Source organism: Melanotaenia boesemani, chromosome 12 (assembly GCF_017639745.1).
Source record: "Melanotaenia boesemani isolate fMelBoe1 chromosome 12, fMelBoe1.pri, whole genome shotgun sequence".
Taxonomy (NCBI): domain Eukaryota; kingdom Metazoa; phylum Chordata; class Actinopteri; order Atheriniformes; family Melanotaeniidae; genus Melanotaenia; species Melanotaenia boesemani.
In genome coordinates this window covers 19,454,428-19,474,118 of record NC_055693.1, presented here as the reverse complement: position 1 = coordinate 19,474,118, position 19,691 = coordinate 19,454,428, and the positions used below count along the sequence as shown (strand labels likewise).

General features: G+C 39.0%; 1 protein-coding gene across 1 annotated transcript; it reads right to left on the bottom strand.

The window, feature by feature from the left end:
- Positions 1 to 563: 563 nt before the first annotated feature.
- On the bottom strand, positions 564 to 5,828 carry nr4a2a (nuclear receptor subfamily 4, group A, member 2a). The gene is made up of 8 exons (XM_042000823.1): positions 5,681 to 5,828; positions 5,093 to 5,194; positions 4,047 to 4,918; positions 3,475 to 3,604; positions 3,136 to 3,299; positions 2,536 to 2,738; positions 2,190 to 2,368; positions 564 to 2,080 (listed from the first exon to the last, which is right to left on the bottom strand). The coding sequence occupies exons 3-8, from the start codon at positions 4,914 to 4,916 to the stop codon at positions 1,824 to 1,826; spliced, it is 1,803 nt and encodes a 600-aa protein (XP_041856757.1). The 5' UTR covers positions 4,917 to 4,918; positions 5,093 to 5,194; positions 5,681 to 5,828; the 3' UTR covers positions 564 to 1,823.
- Between the last annotated feature and the right edge of the window lie 13,863 nt (positions 5,829 to 19,691).

Below are 19,691 nucleotides of genomic sequence, written 5' to 3'. Positions count from 1 at the left end.
TATTTTGTTCCCTTTCTTTTTATTAAAAGATTGTTAAATTTGTGGGACCGCTTTTTATTCAAGAAAGACTTCAATTTTCAAGTAGATTAATTCGAGATATTAGAAAATAGAAATTGTTTTATGAGTCAGAAAAGGCGATTGAAATGTTTTGTTTTATTTATTTATTTATTTTATATGGAGTTAAAAACTGTTAACAGACTTCAAGAAGAAGACTAGTGATTCCTTAAATGAGAAGCGTATTAAAATGTGATATTGGTTATTGAAGTAGTCGCCTAGTGTAGGCATAAATAAAACGGCTGAAATTATAAATGTGTGCCTTTATGAGCTTTTGTCTTAAGAAAATCAAGACTTAAAACGAAACCTCTGCATTATTAACGAAATAGTCAATCTTTAACGGAAGTAGGTCGGACTACTTAATCTCATATTGTAATCAAACAAGACAACAACAGGCATTAAAAACATTATTATTATTATTAAAACGTCTGTTTTCTTAATGGTCTGTGAGCGCTAAAATAATCCACAGGAAAAATTAATCTAAATAAGAAAACAAATCTTGTGCCAAAGTATCTGTCTATTGGAAATGTATGATATTAATTTCAGAGAAATTAGTTAGCAAAAGAATTGATTTAAAAGTTTTATTTGTAAACATTAAATATTTCTTTCTCTCTAAAGTTTTTGAATTCGGCACCGAATGCGTTACACAAGTTGTAATTACATCATGATGCCAGAGATGTAGGCCTATATCACACACTCATGAACCTCTTCATATAAGATGGATTTTTTTCCACTTCCAAACGTGTTAAATCATAACTACCAAGACGTTTATAAGACATAAAACATAGACAACGTGCTCAGCATGAACTTGGATGGTTTGAAATCGTTTAAATTGCACCATGCTTAGTGTAGCTCTTGGCAATAGAAATAATAAATATATAGAAACGTTTATATTCAACAGCAACAATACTTACAGCACATACAAACAAGGAATGTCTGACAGTTTTACAAACACCATGGGTCCCTCATTTTCTATACAGATGAAATATTTTTCCACATATGCGTCATAGATAAAAGGAGTGCCATAACTACGAATCTGTATCAAATCTAGCAGACTACATAGTGTCCGGTATATATTATATATAGACATCACCTCAGCAAGTGCCTATAAAAGGAAAAATGGAAAGAAGGAAAAACAGAAACTGGAACATGCGTTGTCTTATCCGGATACGTTTGTGATCCTGTCAGAAACACATAGGCACGAGTCCAAAAAGAAAAGAGAACTCAATCTTTTCATTATAACAAACTTTGTACACGTTATAAACCGATGCATTTGAGGCATCACATATTCTATCATAATATACAGTGTGTGTGCGTGTGTATTTATATATACTGTATATATAAATGGAATATATTACATCTGGGTGAATGATTATACGTTAAATAAAACAGTAAGTGGTTGCAAGGTCAGGTTAACTTTCCACTGAACATAAATTCCCGGTGATAATTCACTTATTTGGCACTTAAAATAAACACAAATGAAATTATATAAATGTAAAACACACAATGCAAGGACTTTAAAGGGCCTACATAGCGTTCAAACAGTGCTTTTCCCCAGGGTTTGTTTTTTTGTTGTTGTTTTTTTGTTTTTTGTTTTTTTGTTGTTTTTGTTTTTGTTTTTTTTCATGAATCCTTACGCATATGTTTTTCTAACAGCTTGCGGAGCTTGAAAAGAAAAAGGAAATGAGAAACATTATAGCTGAAAATGTTAGAAGTTTGACTCATTCAGTCTTTCGGAAGTTATTTGAGGTTTCGCCTTTGAGTCACACTCAGAAAGGGAGGGTGTCGAGGAAAAGTTTGTCAATTATTGCTGGCGGAGGGACTAGGTCTTCTAGCTTTAGGTAAAAGATACGCTGCAGACCTTGGGTACATAGTGTGCGCAGTTCAGGGAGCTTTCCCAAGAGTTTTGACAGGTAGTTGGGACGATTCAAACCACCGCCATTGAATGTCACTTGATCTTTGAGGCAGTTGACTATCTTGTTTTGAAGATCCTCGACTCTCTTGGGCTCCTTCAGCCCATGCCGCTCTGGAAAAAATTAAGAAGAAAAAAAGGAGATAGCAGAAATTATCTCCGGTGTTTAAACACTCATTTGAAGGCAGGCGCAGTTTGTAAATGTGCATCCGCTTTTACGCACCTGTTACCATGGCCAGGGCTGCGATGCAGGAGAAAGCTGAGATGTCTATATTCATGCTCTGCAAGTTAGAAGAAAACTCCACGATGGAGTCTACCCACTCTCCAAATCCACGGACGCACTGTAGTCTGTGTAACACCACTCCATTACAAAAAATAAGTTTTCCTTCCACTGGATTGGACCTGCAATTAAAAACAAAACGCCATTAATTACGCTTGGCAATAAATGAGGATTTAAGAGCCTTCTAATTATTGGGGAGCTAATAAAGCCCAAAGCAATGAAGCTTGAAGGAGGAATTGCTGATTATCTAAAACCCCGATTATTTTATTTAGCAATTACTCAGTTTTACCTGTATGCAAGCCGCAGGACAAACAGTTCGAGGAAGGCAGATTCAAAGAGGAGATCTTGATCTTGCTTCGGTAGATCAGAGAAGCCAGGAATCTTCTCCGCCCAGCCTCGGATGATCTCCATGGAGCCCGTCAGGAGATCATAGAACTGCTGGATGTGCTGAGTGTTGTCTCCAGTCATTTGGTAGTCAGGGTTTGCCTGGAACTGGAATTTAATTTAAACAGCGCCTTAATGAGGTCCTTTAAAATATATAATCCGTGAAATTGCAGATGCCCGTTTCCAAGAGGCTGAGATAGCTTTTCACTATTAAATTCATGTCTTATTTTTATTAAGTTCTGCATTTCAACTTAATGTAGCTACTTCAAATACGCCACATAAAAAAGTCTGACAAAGTTTGCAATTCTGCGAAGTATTAAAGAAAACTTTCAGGGTGATAAATTTAATAAGACTAAATTAAAAAAAAAAGAAAGAAAGAAAAAAAACGTCAATCTTGTTCTGCGACTTTTTTTTCTCCCCTTTCTTTACCTTTTAACTGTCAAAAGGTTCCCTTAGTGTGTCTTTTTTTTTTTTTTTTTTTACTGTACTCTTTGTTTGTACTTACTCTTGAATAGTCCAAAGCAGACATGGAGGGGTTGGAGTCCACATGGGCCCTAACTAGTGCGCTTATGAGGCTCACCGGCGGTGAAGGTGGAGAGGGCTCCTGAGGACTTTTGGGTTTGGATGGTAGGCGTCCTCTTCGTCCTTTCAGATTATCCGTTCGGACAACTGTATTGTGGTGGAAATTAACAAGTATTAGTGCGTATACACACTCCTGTTGTTGTGTTTTAAATCTTAAATTTGAACAGATTAACCATTCAAGTCACTATTATGAACTTCCCCTTAATGTGTCGGTGTGAAATATAAACTACAGTTTAATTGTAATTATATGGCCCAAACATACCTTCTCTCACCATTCCGACGACAAGGCACTTCTGGAAACGGCAGAACTGGCAACGATTTCTTCGCCGTTTGTCAACAGGACAGTTTTTATTCGCTAAACACACGTATTTCGCATTCTTCTGAACTGTGCGCTGAAAATAAACAAATCTGTCACTCTTTATGCTTGAAATGTTAGATGCAGTATATAAAACGCACTGGATGCAGCATGTAAAAGGAAAAAAAAGCAAAAATAGAAAAGATGAAACCGATATAATATCAGCGCTATCTCGTGTCTGTTGTGTACAAAGCAGCAAAAGGGAATAGACCAGCAAACACACATTCGTGATCGTTCATATTTTACTTGTTCCTTAGAGGTCAGCTGTGTGTAGACAGCTGTGATTATCAGTGTTATTTTGTGCGCACATTCAAAGATGTTCCTTAATTATGCTCAGTGTAGCTTGCAATGAAAAATCTGATTCTATTAACTGGTTTCATTATTCCTTAAAGAAATTTAACATAATTTTACACGTGTGGCAGCAGATGATCATCAAGACAGACAGTAACAATCATTCATGGTCGCTGTCATAAGCCCACCTTAAAAAATCCTTTGCAGCCCTCGCAGGTTCTCACTCCATAATGCTGGCATGCTGCGTTGTCCCCACACACCGCACACAGACCCTCGTTTGACGGAGATCCTCGGGACGGGGGCGATGGCACTTGGCTGTCCACCAGCTGGTGCCCGTGGCTAAGCTGCAGGGAGTGTGGAAAGGCCAGACCGGCTTGTTTCCTTATGGCGCTGGGCACTGCAAAGCTCTGACCATCCAGGCCGCGGTGCGCACCCGGGTTGTCGTGGTTCATGGAAACGTGCAGCGGCCCGTCGAACCGCATCTGACAACTGGAAACAGGGGTACCGGGCGGAGACTGCTTGAAGGAAAAGAGCGAAAGCCTTGACACCGGATTCTTGCGTTGGTCTATCATGTGAGAAGTGGCCGCAACATAGTTCTGGTGGAAACTGTGGAGGGAGCCAGGGTCCTCCCACATGTGATTTGGCTGAACCTGGAAGTTTGGTGTACTCGGGGCATGAGGTGAGGAGGGTTTAAAGTACATAGGCCCAGAGTGAGCGAGCATGTCTTCCGACTGAGGTGGCAGGTGGCTCTGCTGATGATAGCTGTGCATCTGGACATCCTCCACCTTGATAGAGGACTGCTCTCCAGAGTGGGGCATTTGATACAGACAGGGCGGTTTAACGTCGTAACTGGTGTTATAGTTGTCCATGAATGTGCTGAAACTTGGGAGAGATGTAGTGGCTGTGATCTCAGTGTTGGTCAAGTCCATGCTAAACTTAACAAACTCTGGTGTTAAGAAGTCGCAGCTGTATTCTCCTGCGGTGTGGTAGCTGTAGCTCTGGGAAGCAGGACTGGCTCCTTGAGGTGATGATCCATACTGAGCCTGAACGCAGGGCATGGCTGAAAAACCAAAAGAAAACACATCAGAATTTCAATAAATAAAACCAAAAAAAGTTGGTTTTAAAGTTCAATATCAAATTGCACAGGTTTACAAAAGAAAAATCTGTTAAACACTGAGCAATCTTGGAGTAAAATGAAACTATAACATGTGCAATCTGTTTATCCACATCATACCTCAAGTCTTCTAACAGTTTTCCGGTGACTCTTGAAATGGGTAACGTCAGGAGTTGTTTGGATGTTTGGATTGAAGAAAGCGTCTCTGTTCTGGATCTCCCCCTTATAAAACACATACTTTTCACATTTATTATAAAAATAACCATTAAATAGAAACTGAGTGAGATTCTAAATAAAGTCAAACCCAGCTTTGCGCGTCTGCGCAAAAATAAAAGGATTGTTTTTAATAATCGAGAACATTTTGGCAATATTTATCACAGTGTTTAAATAAGGTCGACATCAGTCGTGTTTTATAAAATAAACCAATAAACCTTTTATTATGTTATACTTTAAAGTGCATGGGGTGGTACGGCATGAGCCGACCAACTTTGCGCACTAGTGAGAACTTATTACAAAAGCATTGTTCTGAATATTGTCATTTAATGTCAACCGCGCCTACTTGCATGAACAGTTTGAGACCAAATCTGTGGGATTTCGGATTTTGGAAAGAAAATATACAAATGAAATTAAAACGTTTCGGAGAAGGCGGTGCAATGCAAGCGCCCTTACAGATTGTTGCAAAGAAACAAGAAGATGCATGAATCTTACCTTTATTACATCAGGATCGTGGCTTTCAGTCCATTCGATAAGCATACAGATGGTATTCATCAAATTTGGTAAAAGCTCCAAATCGTGAGCATCGGTAGCAACAACGCCAAACGGGCAAATCGTGTGACTCCGTGCACTGACAGCGACGCGAGCTTCTACTATCCAGTCTGGCCAATGTGGCTTTGTTTATGTGAGCTCTGGATACCATGGCCCACGTGTTTCGCAGCGCGACGTCATCAACGTCGACACCGACTCAGACCAATCCGCTTGGGAACTTTCTCAAGCCCCAGTTTTTTTTGGTGAGTGTGTTTGTCTTGTGGTATGCGCTGTGTTGCTTCCCACACGGACATTAGGAGAGATGTAGTGATGGGTAAACCCACCTAAAGTCAGTTCAGACACCTTTGGTGTTTCCAGTGGACTGACGTCATGCTCCTATTAGGCTGACATCAATCTGTATTATAATATTTAAATATGTTTACTGCATGCATGCAAAGTAAATGATGCGTTTAGGATGGACTGGTCATTGTGTAATCCCTTCTTTTCTCTCCACTATGCCCATGTGCTGATTTAATATTAGCTGTTGGAAAAAAAAGTCATATGACAATCAATCATTCGTTCTTTGTCGACCTAACTTATGGGTTGCACAAGGCCTTTTTTTTTATAATTGTTAGGTTTTCCTCTTTTTATGTGCAGTTGATTCTATAATCAAATATCACAAACAGTCCTTGAAAAGGAATACATGCCGAATTTATTTGTGTTATTTATTAAACTTTGATGAAAAATTAGATGAGTATATATTGGCACATCTTGGCATAGTTATGTCACAATAAGGTTGATACGCCAGACTCTTGATTCCGACCTAATGAAGCGAGGGTCAATATTATTCTTTGTTATCTTTTGACAGGATTTCTGTATTTCAATTGTGTTCCAAATTTAGACCATGGGGTGGGGTCTTTGTAGTGGGCTGCCTATTCATAGCGCTGGTGAGCTGCTGGGGGAAGAAGGGGGTATAATTAGTGGGCCTGTAGCCAGTTGTCATGGGGGACCCAATTTAGTCTCCAGAGAAGGAAGCGTGATAGGAGCCGGCAGAATGGAGTGACGCAGAAAACGCTCAAATTGACGCAGTCGCCAAAATAATCTTATGGCTTTATTGTTCTGCAGCGATGAAATTACTGATCTCGGTATAATCTTACACCAACACCTTGTAGCCAATGGAGTTGGCCTAAATCTTTTAGATGCATTCTGGCCTGCACAGCAAAGCCCAGGAGAGAGTAGGAGGAAAGTGTTTGTGTAAAGATGTGGGGGCCCAACATTGCCACAAGAAGGGCAGCAAAGCACGCTGCATCATACATGCTGCTGTGCTGATGCTTTATTTAACAAACCGCAGCAGCCATCAGTCTTAAAGCTGCGCACTCTACTCACAGCACAGTAACGGTGTGTGAAGGAGGGGAAAAAGAAAAATGTATATCACCTCTAGAGGACACTATTGTTCACCAGCCATACATCACCCAGCTTCCGTTTCTTCCAATAAAACTTTTAATTAACAAAACTCCAACCCTTGAGTGGTCGTTTTCAAATGGGCTTTATGACATCAAATTCACACTGTGAAGTAGAAATCCAAAAGAACAAGGTGCTGAATAAACTTCGGCTCAAATCTTTAAAGGTCTGAATAAATCAAAACAAAATAGACAAGTCTGAAAAAAAGGAAATATTTTAGGCGGTGTGTGGTCACACTGTTTGGACCGGTTTCCATTTACCATTTAGAAATGAAATGAAAACACAATTAGCAGTTTAATTGACCATTTTATAATTAACTTCCCATTTATGCGCGCAGTTAATTGGCAGTCATTGGAAAATGACGAGTTTGTTTTAATCACACGAAAGTTGTTTCCTGGGATTATTTTTTTAACTTTGTTTGACGAAATGTTTACTGACATTAACTGTCATGGTGTATGAGCCGCGCGCGTGCTTGTGTGTTCTAGAGAAGTGGAGAGATGCATCTTTTTAATGCCTTACAGAGCTCAGTTTTCACTTATCGTGCGCTTTGACGGTGGATGAGAACCTCTCTACTCCAGGTCAAAGGATGGATCTGAGTTAGGGAAAGAAAAAAGAGAGAGAGAGAGAAAGTGACGTCAATTACCTCCCATTTACAAGCACTCCTAATTCTGTCAGCCATCAGCACCAGTAAGTTTTTGGTATTGACAGCAACACTGATTCATGAAAAGACATGAACCTCTCCAGTTGTCTTTAGCTGGCTCATCCTGTATTTAACTGGTATGATTTTGATTTGATTATGTGCAAAGCCAATTATCCAATAAGTTGGGACATTTTCTAATATACCACATAAACTGCAGTCTGTAATTTCTTATTTAGTTTGCACTTTCAATGTTGTGTTTTTATTTATTCATTTATTGCAAAACAACTTCATTGCATTTTCTTTTAAATATAAAAAAATTAAAGTTTGATGCCAGCAACACAAACAGGTGGGATAGAGCCATGTTTATTATTGTGTTACATCACTTTCTTTTGATTAAGCGTTTTAATTATTTAGGAACTGAGGATACTAATTTTTGCAACTTTTCAAGAGAAGCTTGTTCTTGCTGAGATGTCTAAGCAGTGTAGTTGTAGTCTGATTCTTCTCTTTGTGATGCTCCAAACTCCATAGGACACAGATTGCAGGCAAACCAGTGAAGCACACATAATATCTATGAAGTTGCATTGTTGGAAATCATACAGAAGGAGGTTTCTTGAAATAATGACAAACTTTCACCTAAATATCACATATGGAAGTCAACCATGGGCTTACTTACCACAGGCTTAAATGCATCATTAAAGATGCTTTGGACTTTTTGCTGAGAGCAGCCTACATGGTTTTTCCCATATTTGACATGTAGAACCAGACATTAGCTTTAACCAAAAAGCAGCAGAAATATGGGTTCATCTGACCAAAGAAAATGTGTCCACTGTCTGTTCCTCTGGCATGAACTTGTGAAACACCAGACATTTCCTGACATTTCCCCAGACGTCAATTACTTTTAAATTCTTGTTTTTATTTGTTTCATACCTTATCAGTAATTCCATTTTTTAATGGTTTTAGTTTAAGAATTATATCTTTATAAACTCATAACCAGTTATCTGCTTATTGGTAGAGGCTTCAAAGGTTACTTGTATTCTCTACACATGTTTTCCTTTCTTACTTCCAGCTTTCTGCCACACACCAAAAGCTTGCAAGTTTAATTCAGAATCCCAAATCAAGCATACATCTGAGCTTGTTTGATTGTTGTTTCTATGTTAACCCAGTGGTGGGCTGGCAGCCTGTTGAGGTTGTACCCTGCCTTTCTCCTGACAAAGCTGGGACAGGCTGCACCCCCTTTGAACCTAAATTGGACAAAGTGGGTATGGAAAATGAGTGGATAAAATTGCTTGTATTTAGAAAAACTTGAAAAAATTTGGAAGAAGTTACTTCATTTTCCTTCAGGTGAGGCCAAAGTAACAAAGTCTGGTGGCCATTTTCACAAACCTCATTTCATCAGCATGGACAGGTATCAAACTTTCTGAGAACCGAACAGCCCGACCCCGGAGGCATCCCTTTGCTAGGTGTCTTCTTTCCATTTCTAGAATCCTACTTTACAAGCTTAAACGTCTACTTAATATGCTTTAATGCCTGCTCTTTAGAGCCAGGAAGCACTTCATCACTTTTATACACCTTTATATAACACACTGTTAACTAGCAATGCCTTATGGAACAGCTTGTCTTGCAGCTGGAAGGCGCCTCCATGGCATGATGGAGGTACCTGTTCGCCATTCACAATGAGACAGTAAAATTGGAATAGAGGCCTCTGCATAGTGCTGCTGTCTATATCAGTCAATGATGAATATTCATGAATCACAGTGTCATGACATGCTCTGTAATTGGCAGCAACATTAGTAATGACACTGCTGGTATCAAGTCCCTGCATATTCATGCAGAGGGGCAATATTTCCTCATGGTGCTTTTTTTTTTTCTCCCCCAACCCTTCTGAAAGTGAAAATGTATTCTGAAGCTGCAGGTGTCCCTGCTTCAACAATCAATTGCTGGGTGGATTGTACCCCAGTAAAAATCAGACAAACCATTAGTTTCTTTGTCAGTTTCTTTGATTAATAATATAACTGAATTGTAAAAGATTGAGAGGACTATAGAGGAAAGTAAATTTCTTTGTGATTGTTCTGAATGTAGACCCAGAAGACTTGCAGGTCCCTGTGGCTGTTGGGCTTTTTAAGGATCATGTAAGATGCAGTTATTACTGAAATGTAAAACACTTAGTTATGTTTTTGAGATTCAAACTATGCTTGTGCTGTCTGCAGTTTGTTTTCAATTCAAGTGGCCTGAAGTTTGATTTTACAGTCTGGTTTCATCGAGGTTTAATTCTGACAGTCGGCGCAATGTGGCAGATCTCTTTTTTGTGCTGGAATTTGCTGCCATTCCATTTCGGCCCCAGTAAAGTGTTGTAGAATGGATAATGAGGGCATTGGATGAGGCTTTTCATAAGCTGCAAGGCTTTTTCCTCTAAGTAGCTCGAGTGGAGGATTGTTCTTCTCATGGGTTCAGTTTGCTGTGATGAACCAAAAAAGGAGGCAGACGTGCTTCTAGATCAATAAAAGGGCTGCAACAGACATGTTTTCAGTGCTGGAGGAGGTATTTAGATCCTTGGAGTAGTGGAACGTCCTCATTTATACTGTCAGGCAATATTAAATAATATTTTCAGTTATGTAAATCAAACAATACAAGATTCAGTGGTCAGGTTTTATTCAGAATGACACAAGAAAACCTTGAGATCTGAATTCTTGGGGAAGTGTTTACCTCAAGTTGACCAGCCGCTCCATGTGCTCCAGTGAATGCCACAAGATCCCTCAAGACGAGCTGGGAGAAGTGGCTGGGGAAAGACAAAGTCTTGGCTTCCCCGTTTTGGCTGCAGACCCTGGATAAGCAGAAAAAAATGGCTGGGTGGAAGGATATTAACGTTGAGTTGACACACATGTACACAAAAAGGTAGGTTATTAGAGAGCAAAACTTTTATAATATACCACATTTAATTTAGTGAGATTACGATAAAGCTATTAAAAACATTCATTCATAACTGAGAAACTAGCCTCAACACAGCACCAGCTTTTTGTCACAGTAAAATCCAGTTTATAAAGCCTTCTTAGTCAGGCTTACTATGCCTGAAAGCCAGCTTTTACCGTGACTATGAAAGTGACTAAAACCACACAAACATACACTTCTGTACCAACAAGGCTAATGTATTTTAGCAGAAACTACTTTTATGCTGCCCACGGTAATAAGCAACACTCGCTAACAAAACTGAACGAAAAAAAGTTAGCTTTAGTTACTTGTCGAGGAGAAAAGTGTCAACTTCAGCGTCCCTTTTAAAATCTTTCTCCCTCTTGAGCTCCTTCTACCTGGGAAAGGCTAGCCCTATGTTTTTCCTTTTTTTCTCTTTTTGGTATCTGGTCAAGCTGCTTTTTGAGTCCCCTTTGTTGCTTTTTTCTTTTGCTTGCAGGGAAAACGCATAGTTGGTGTTTTTTTTCCTTGCCAGTGGCTGTAGTTTCAAGATGGCAGACTGTCATGGTGCTGCTCTACAGGCTTACCCATCATAAGTATAAAAAAATTTAAAATTCTTTGCTTATGAGAATGTGTCAGATCATTAGTGGATGTCATAATACACCAGTCATAACACATATATACATGTAGACATCAACATTGGCCAGTAAACAACAAAAAATGTCGCACAATGTCCCTTTATTATGAATTAATGTTTATTATAAAATGGTTGAGATAAAAGATCATTTTCAAAGCCTAACCTCAGCAATTTTGATTTGTAACCATGTAATGTCGTTGTAAATCCTACAAGGGTGTTAGAAAGTTTTGTTGTAACGTGTTGTGTATGTGAAATTAAGGCGAATAGTAGCATGGAGTCCATGAGGGTTGCACTGAAAGAAATTTGGTTTCTAACTATGACAGGTTCTAACACCAAAATATAACAGGCACAAAATTTTTGTTGACATTGTTTAGATTTATTCAACAGAATATAACAGAAAACTGGTAAGTTAGTGTTGCACAGAAGTGCTTGTTGTGCCACGTTGTTTAAGCTGTATTTATGCAACAAAAAGGTCTTTAGTTGCATTTTTTGCAAAACAATTTCCAAAAAGTGTCTTATAATATAACATAAAGATGGTATTTCTATCTTTGCAATTCCAGAGGTGGCAAAAATCATATTATAGGTTAAATAATGCAATAATCAGGAATAAATTAAGATTATTCTGTACAATTTGTATTTGTATAATTGTACTGGGTGCCTCTGTAAAATTTGCATGACTTGGAACTGCAGTAAATGTGAGGGTGTCATCATAAGTCTCTTTCTGCTTAGATAATCCACTTCTATTATCTTCTTTATTGAGTCCAATTGTTTAATTAGTCAAGCTTGCTTGTTAGCATGTCTCTGCACTGTCCACATGCATGCCACATGCAGATTTTGTGATTAATCTAGAAAGACAATGTTTTGAAATGTTATTTGGAGTGGAATATAAATAAGTGAGTGATGTATTGTTTTTATTGCTTGATGGTGTTTGACAGGTATGTCACAGAAAATTCATGGTTTATTTTTCCTAAATCTATCATGAGGAGTATAAAGACATATGCATAATAATGAAACACATTTATTAGTGTGTACTGTCCCCTGGAGTTATATGACAATGAAATGGATGACCGTTTTTCTTTTGCATGGGTGCTATAGGCCTGGGTATTGTAAGTGAAGGTGACTGAACAGGTAAAAATGGTTTTCATAGATAGAAGAAGCTGCTGTTAGACAGCAGAGCTCAGAAAGCTTTGCAGGGGTCTCGCAACAGTGTGAGAGGAGAGTAAAGCTGAAGTTCTGTACTAATCATCTAACCAGCAGGCTATGTGCTTTCAGTGGTTGCTTCTCAGTGGTAGTTACACCTTATACTCATAAATGTTCCCTTTTTTCCCCATTTATTTACATTTTAGATTCTGCCAGTTTGCGAAGCGATTGTAATTGTGTAGCTGCTGGCATAAAAGCAGGATACCACCTAAATAAAATGCAGCCATCATTATTGCGCCTAAGCTCTGCCAACTGTAACAAGTCAATATATGTGCTGCGTAAACGAAGGAAAAAAAGGTCCATTGTGCAAGTAAGTGTAGCTTGATATATTTAATAAACAGATAAAGATATAAAAGATTTTTTTACATTATAGGATATGTGCACATTATATATAATTTCAACAACACACTGTCCTCTTAAATACACACCAGATGAGCACATGTATGAAGCCACATCTAAAAAAAACAAACCCAAACATTACTATCCACTCCTTCTTTTTCAGTAACTGCTAAAATATAAAACCATATAAAGGAGAACAAGTCTAGCTGTAGCAGAAACAACCTTGCAGCTGTTTTGTTGGAGGCATTAAAGGATAGATAGGATAAGCAAGTTTGAAAAAGTTAACAAATGAGCAATGCATTCTGGTTTATGGCATGACAAATAATACAGTAAAGGTGAACTGCAAGAGGAAGTTGTTTCTAAATGCTAACTACCTGAATGTACGAGATGAATTCAAAATTCAAAATGAACATATAATGTATCTGATATATTGCCTTTGCACTGAGATAGGTGTATGTTAAATACAAACACCTGTTTTCTGATTTTGTCTTCGTTTTAAACAGTTTCCCATCTTTTTGGTCTTCTTGTGTATTTGGAATAGCATATTTTTTCATGCAACACTACTGCCGTCATTTGTGAAAGCAGTATTCTGAAAGGATTTTTCATGGCAGACTTTTGTCAGGCTCCTCCTTGCAACTGCAGATGAGTATTCTCCGTCCTGATGTTGCGTAACCTCGTTGTCATTGTGAGTGAGTTCCTTCCAAGCTGTCTCTCTGGGGCTTCATCTGTAAGATGCTCCACAAGCCTGCAATGTAGTCTAGAACATTATGAGTACTATGCTGAACTGGAGTGATTTCTTCTTAAAATGTTTAGTGGCTTTAGTCAAGTGACTAAAAGGAATAAGTGACAACTCGTTTGTTCTCTTCAGTAAGGACAAGCCTCCTCGTGTGGTTACCAAAACAAACCAAATCAATTATCTGTGCTGGTAGTTTGAGGTTTCTTGAATGTGTTTTACCCTTGTATTTACTCTGCTTGTCTGCTGACAGCATAGAGGGGCTTTTCAAGCCCTCTCTTCTAATCCTCAGTTATTCTTCCTTTTTTCTTTTCAAAAATGGGATTTACAGACCATGTGGGACTGTAAAGAAGCTTCTAATAGGCAAAGTGAAGAGCGATTTCGCTGTTAAAAATGTTTTGAAAGTTGCATGATTTTTTTTTCAGTCACATCTGTTAAAAAAGTGCTCACCAATGGAGGATTTCTAGATTTCTTTTCCAAGCTTGGTTCCTTTAAATATAGCCTGAAAACAAGCAGTTCCTTTTTGTGCTTCATGCTGTCAGACTGGTAGAAATGATTGTTGTTTTTAAGCAATGGAATATGTATGGCCTCACAATATTGTTCTCGTCATGAATATTACAGTGGAAAGTTGTGCATATGTGAATAGGATCTCGATCCACTCTAAAGATTTGGGACAATAAGTATCCAAATGTTTATGCGTTTCCATGGCTCCAGTTGTCAGATCTGAAAACTGCCCCTGTGCAGGGAAACGATTTCTCATCAGGCACCAGCAGCCGGAGCACCAAGCTCATTCACGGAGGAGTCCGATATCTACAGAAAGCCATCATGAAATTGGATTACAAACAGGTAAATGCTTCATTTTTTCTCCGCAGCTGACACTTATCTGCAGAATTCCTGGTCCCTCTGGTCATATTGCTTTATTTAGCCCCCCCCACATGTTCATTTTTCATTCACGGGAAGCAGTGACATGTTTGCCTTGAATGACTGCTTGCCTTGAATTTTTTTAAATAGTTTTAAAGAATTCTTATAACTTAGCAGACCTCTGTGGTTAGCATACTGCAAATTAATTCCTGAATTTTCCCTCAGTAATAGGTGGGATGAAACTTATGTCTCTTTCTTTGTTATGAGTTATTTAAGACGGGTCACCCAGGTTCAAATTAAAATGTCACTATTTTCTGTTACATTTCACAGCCTTTGAGATACCTCATTATTCTCTTCTTGTGTTTTCTGTTGGAGTGTTATTTTCCTAAGTGTGTGAACATACTAGGATGCTGGAGGTGAGCAGCAGAAGAGGCCAATTAATGTGATTGCTGGGAACACAGCTGCCTAGTCAGCAGCTGAACAGTAAAATGCAGGCTCTATTACCAATGACAAATTAATGCAACAACATTTTGGGGTCTGAGAACTTTAAACTTGGAGCTGCATATTTACCCCCAAACATATTTCATTCAGATTTTAAAACTGATGCAGCAAAAGAACAAAATACAGTGAATATTGTGACAGATTATACGTGTCACTGTGTTACTTTTCATCTGTTACTTTTGGTGTCTTGATCAACTGTAAATTGACATTACAGTTAGAAATGTGGCCGTTACAGGTTTTCTTAATTTTCAGTGATAGATTAAATAATTAAAATAAGATATATGTTTTTAGCAAGTGGTTTGTTGCTCCTCTCCACTTTGTTAACTATCATACCACTACAGTAAATGAGTAAATTGAACATGTAGTTTCTTTATGCCAGACATTATCTGTTAGATTCTCACTTCATATAGGAAAAAGCAATACATTTTCCCCTAGTTAAAGCTACTGGAAAGATAGCATAGTTTGGAAGACTGGCAAACTTTGCTATCACCTTTGGGTTGGCAGGCTTGTTGAACTGACTACAGTAAAGTAAGGGTGGTCCATGACATCTCTGCACCATCTCGCCTTTGCTCTGTGAGACTTTGCTGAACTCAGAGGCCTTGATTTGATTGGTGCAGCCTTGAATCATAAGCTTTAATTGCACCTGACATTTAAAGATTCTCTCTGGTATTTAAAGCAGTGTACAGGTGTGGTTCATTACTGAGAGGGGGATAAGAGATTTTCTGATTTCACTCTCATTTCTGGGCCGTGGCAGCGTCTTAACTCATCAGGCTGCCTGTCACCATCCTGGAACACCTCCTCTGCTAATGCAAGGCCATTTCTAACTAACATATGTCAAATCAGAGTTCAGGACTGTCATAAAACGAAGTCCTTTTTAGTTCTGAAAATGCTGTCCAAGAGAGAGGGTGCAGACGGTCTCAAAGGGAACAAAAAAATGTGACAATATGAAAACAAGTGATCCCCAGCACGTATTAGCAGCCGTGCAGATGTGGCATTTTTCCTGGTATTGCAAGGTGACAATTCCTATAGTCCTCCAAGATTATTCAAAGCTTGTGAATAGCAAGCTGTAGGAGCCATTGTTTATCTTGATTCTTAAAGCTTCAAATCAGAAAATCTTTCCTCAAACAGTGTTTAGTGCGCTGAGCACATTACCATTCACCATGAACAAGTGTGCATCACTTAAAAATCATAGCACTTATCACAGCTGGAGATTCTCATGACAGCAATCTGGCTGCAAATTGTACAACTTTAAATCTGTTGTGTTATATGCGTTGTGCACTTGGAATAAAAGTTAAGAAATTCTGCTTTTTGAAAAATAGATATTTTGTGTCCAGTCTAAAATATTTTTGTAGTGTCTTACCAAATATGTCTAGAGCTTAATTCTGCATGTGGGCTGCAGTTTGAGCCCAATAATACCAGAAATAAATAGGGTTTAACTAATTCAGAGCAGCACAGGTAAATCTCTAGTGCATAAAGGAATATATACATAAATGAATTAGACAGAAAAAGTAGAAAAATGTATTGATTTTTAATAATTTTTCTTTACTCTTAACATTCTAGATCACAGCTGTGTAATTGCTGTCTATGTGAGCGTAAAGAAATTAGAAACAACATTTTTAAAAACAGAAAACAGCCAGTAGGCATTGCGTTCCAACTTGTCCCAGAATCCATCTTTCTCCAGGCTATGTGTACCTCGTGTTGGCATCAGCAAAACAAAGCATATGTTGATTGTTAGCCAGGGTGTACATAGCATGTCCCTTTCACTCAAGGTCTCCCTTGTAGCTTCAAACTCCCAACTTTGTTTCTCTAGGCTATCTGTCAGACTTCATTTAGCATTTGAGGATACGTGGATTCCCATGTACTGCAAAAAGGCAACATACTTCTAAGGGAATATGGCTACTATCTGAGCAGTGATCTGTCAACCTTATTCATTTAGCAGAAGTAAGTAGGAGAGGGGGGTATTTTACATGTGCTTTTTATATTTGCTCAGATTTATATTTATGTTACCTTTTGAAACAAACTAGAGCTGAAAAATCTAAGTAGTTATAACCATATTACTATAGCTGAAGATAGTAACAATCACCATGATGTGTTTTATGGAAAAAAATTAATAATGTTGTGTATTTAATTTTTCCTCAAGCTGTCTTTTCCACCCCTTTTCCCATGCGCAACTGGGTACATTATGGCAGTGACATTTTCTGTCCTGACCTTCTTTACTGGGGATCGGGCTTTGACTGCTTGGGTTCATCTCCTCAGGAATTTTCAAGCCATCATAGTCAGATAGTTTCAACAGATAGACATTATTTTGCCCCAGAAAATGTAGTCTTTGCAAACATAGAATTGGGTATGAAATGCATTACAGATTGTCACTCTCTTGTGTAAATCAGAGGACAAATTCTCCTAAAGAGACCTGATAAACTTTACATGTTATAGTGAGTTTAAGCTTTTTTTTTTGGGGGGGGGGGGGGGTGTCACTGCATTTTAATGTATGATTTTAACAAAGTATTACCTCTGCATCCATGTAACATTCAGTTGTGACCCTTTTCATGCTAAAGAAGTAATTGACAAAAGCATGTGGGATAGTAAGTCTATCTCCTGCTGTACCTGTAACAATTTAATTGGACAAGTCAGCCCAGCCAAGCATCTATGGCTCCATGACTAGAAGATATGAAATTCATTGTCATTATTGTGTCTGTCATTTTGCTGCATTTTGTCCAGCCACAGAGTTCCTCTCACTCCACTGAGTTTTGTACCTCCGGGAGGCTGGAACGAGCAGTGGTGTGAGCTGTGTGAGACGGGAGGGAGGGAAGGGAATGGGGAGGGAGGAAAGCTCCTGTCCTCCAGGGAGCTTTGATGCTCATTTAGCTCTGCTCTGTCACTTGGCTATTTTAGCTTTTAATTGCTGATGATAATTCTCATCATCATTATTGTTATCATTATTGGTGTGTCAGGTTATCATACCCGTGTTATGCACCTCTCATTCATAAATCCTGCAATCCTGCGATCTGACTAATCCTTGAATTCCTGACATTTAATATAGTATTAATTCTCCTGTTCTTTGCCCAGCGACAATCTGTGACAGGCTCACAACAGAGAGCTGTGAATCACAGGTTCAGAGGTCATTGCAAGGCTCAGCAATCATCCAGGATCAGACGCTGCCTACCGGTACTGAGCTACTCACAAGCCTGAACTGCTTGTGTGCGTATGTGTGTGCATGCCCATGCTCATACACCACCGGTGGCATAAGTTTGCTAACCACATACTATAATGGTCACATTCACCCTACAGAGATGAAGAAGTGGATTCTGTGGTCTTCCTAATACATCATGGCAGGGTGCATACTCTTGTATGTAATTCATTCTAAAATGTGGCCTTTAAATCAGTTGTTTTCTTTCTTTCCCCCTTTTTTTTCTTTAGGTTTTTGCCTTCAGTTTATTTATATATTTTCCGTTGTGAGGGAATTGCTTCCAGCATGCTGTAGCATTAAGCAGAGCCCACTAGCTAGCTAGCCTCAAGTCGCTCAAACGTAAAATAAATCAGGGCACAAAGGACCCTGCTCATTCCTGCAAAGTAGCAACATTTTCCCTGGCCAACAATGTGGACTTGAACTTCCTTGGCAATAACAAATAGAAAGAAAGTCACCCGAGACACCAACATTAAAAGTGATTAATCATCTCTATTCTCTCTTTACTTTTGAACCAAGGGATTGTCCAGCAATAAATCTTCAAAGATGTACATAAGAATCACTTCCTAATGAAACTGGGCTTTGTTCATTTGTCACCTTTTAGACCCTTTCATTTAAATTACAAAACTTGTGACCTTGTGACTCTGAATATAGATCTTTGGTATTTTGGAGCTGAAGAGGGATTAATCCATAAATCTTGATACTAGATTTCTTTCTTCATTAAAAGATTCTTCCAAGAGATCTTCTACCAGAAAAGAGGTTTAGTTGTTGTCAAGATTATTTTACCTTCGTGACATATTGAAAAAGGTGATTAAAGGCAGATATGTGTTTGATTTCTGTGATTACTTGTGGTGTACTTTATTTTTTTTTATTGTACAGAACAAAGTAACTGCAAATTCATAAATGAATAAAATTAATGCAAACTGAACATCCCCAAATGCAGCTAAATCTGCTATATGTTAAATTCAAGGAGAACAATGGCAAACACTGTTAAACCACCAGTTCCTTCCACCACATTCCTGGTGTGTTTAAGACTTATTATCCCCACATTCCCCGCCTTTTCCTGATGAGCAGTTACCCTTCCTAGTGCACGGTTGGGGAGGGGATGGGTGGTCGAGGGGGGACGCACACTCAGGCCAAAGGGCCACTGTGGCTTTAAGTGTGCTCCTTGTGTGGCCAGAGCAGCCATCGCACTGATGGAAAGTGACAGGGACAGATGTGACATATCGGTTCCGACACACTTCCATACCACCAGTCACAGGCTCGGGGTGACTCACATCCCCCTGCTCTGGTCCTGTCCCCCCGCTGCAGGACAACACAACGATGCTCGAGTGAACCTCGCCATCGCCCTCACTGCTGCCAGGTATGGGGCTGCCATAGCCAATTACACTGAAGTGGTGCACCTACTGAAGAGGGCAGACCCTCAGACGGGGAAGAAGAGGGTCCGCGCAGTGCACTGCATGGATGTGATCACAGGTAAATCCAACAAAAGCCGTTTTCTTCCTTCCTGCTTCT

Excerpts from the sequence above, each read along its gene's own strand:
- nr4a2a (XM_042000823.1), bottom strand. The coding sequence starts at position 4,916 with ATGCCCTGCGTTCAGGCTCAGTATGGATCATCACCTCAAGGAGCCAGT. Across the intron at positions 3,605-4,046 it reads GCTGCAAAGGATTTTTTAAG|CGCACAGTTCAGAAGAATGC; the intron begins GTGGGCTTATGA and ends GTTTATTTTCAG. Across the intron at positions 2,369-2,535 it reads GTCCTGCGGCTTGCATACAG|GTCCAATCCAGTGGAAGGAA; the intron begins GTAAAACTGAGT and ends TTTTAATTGCAG.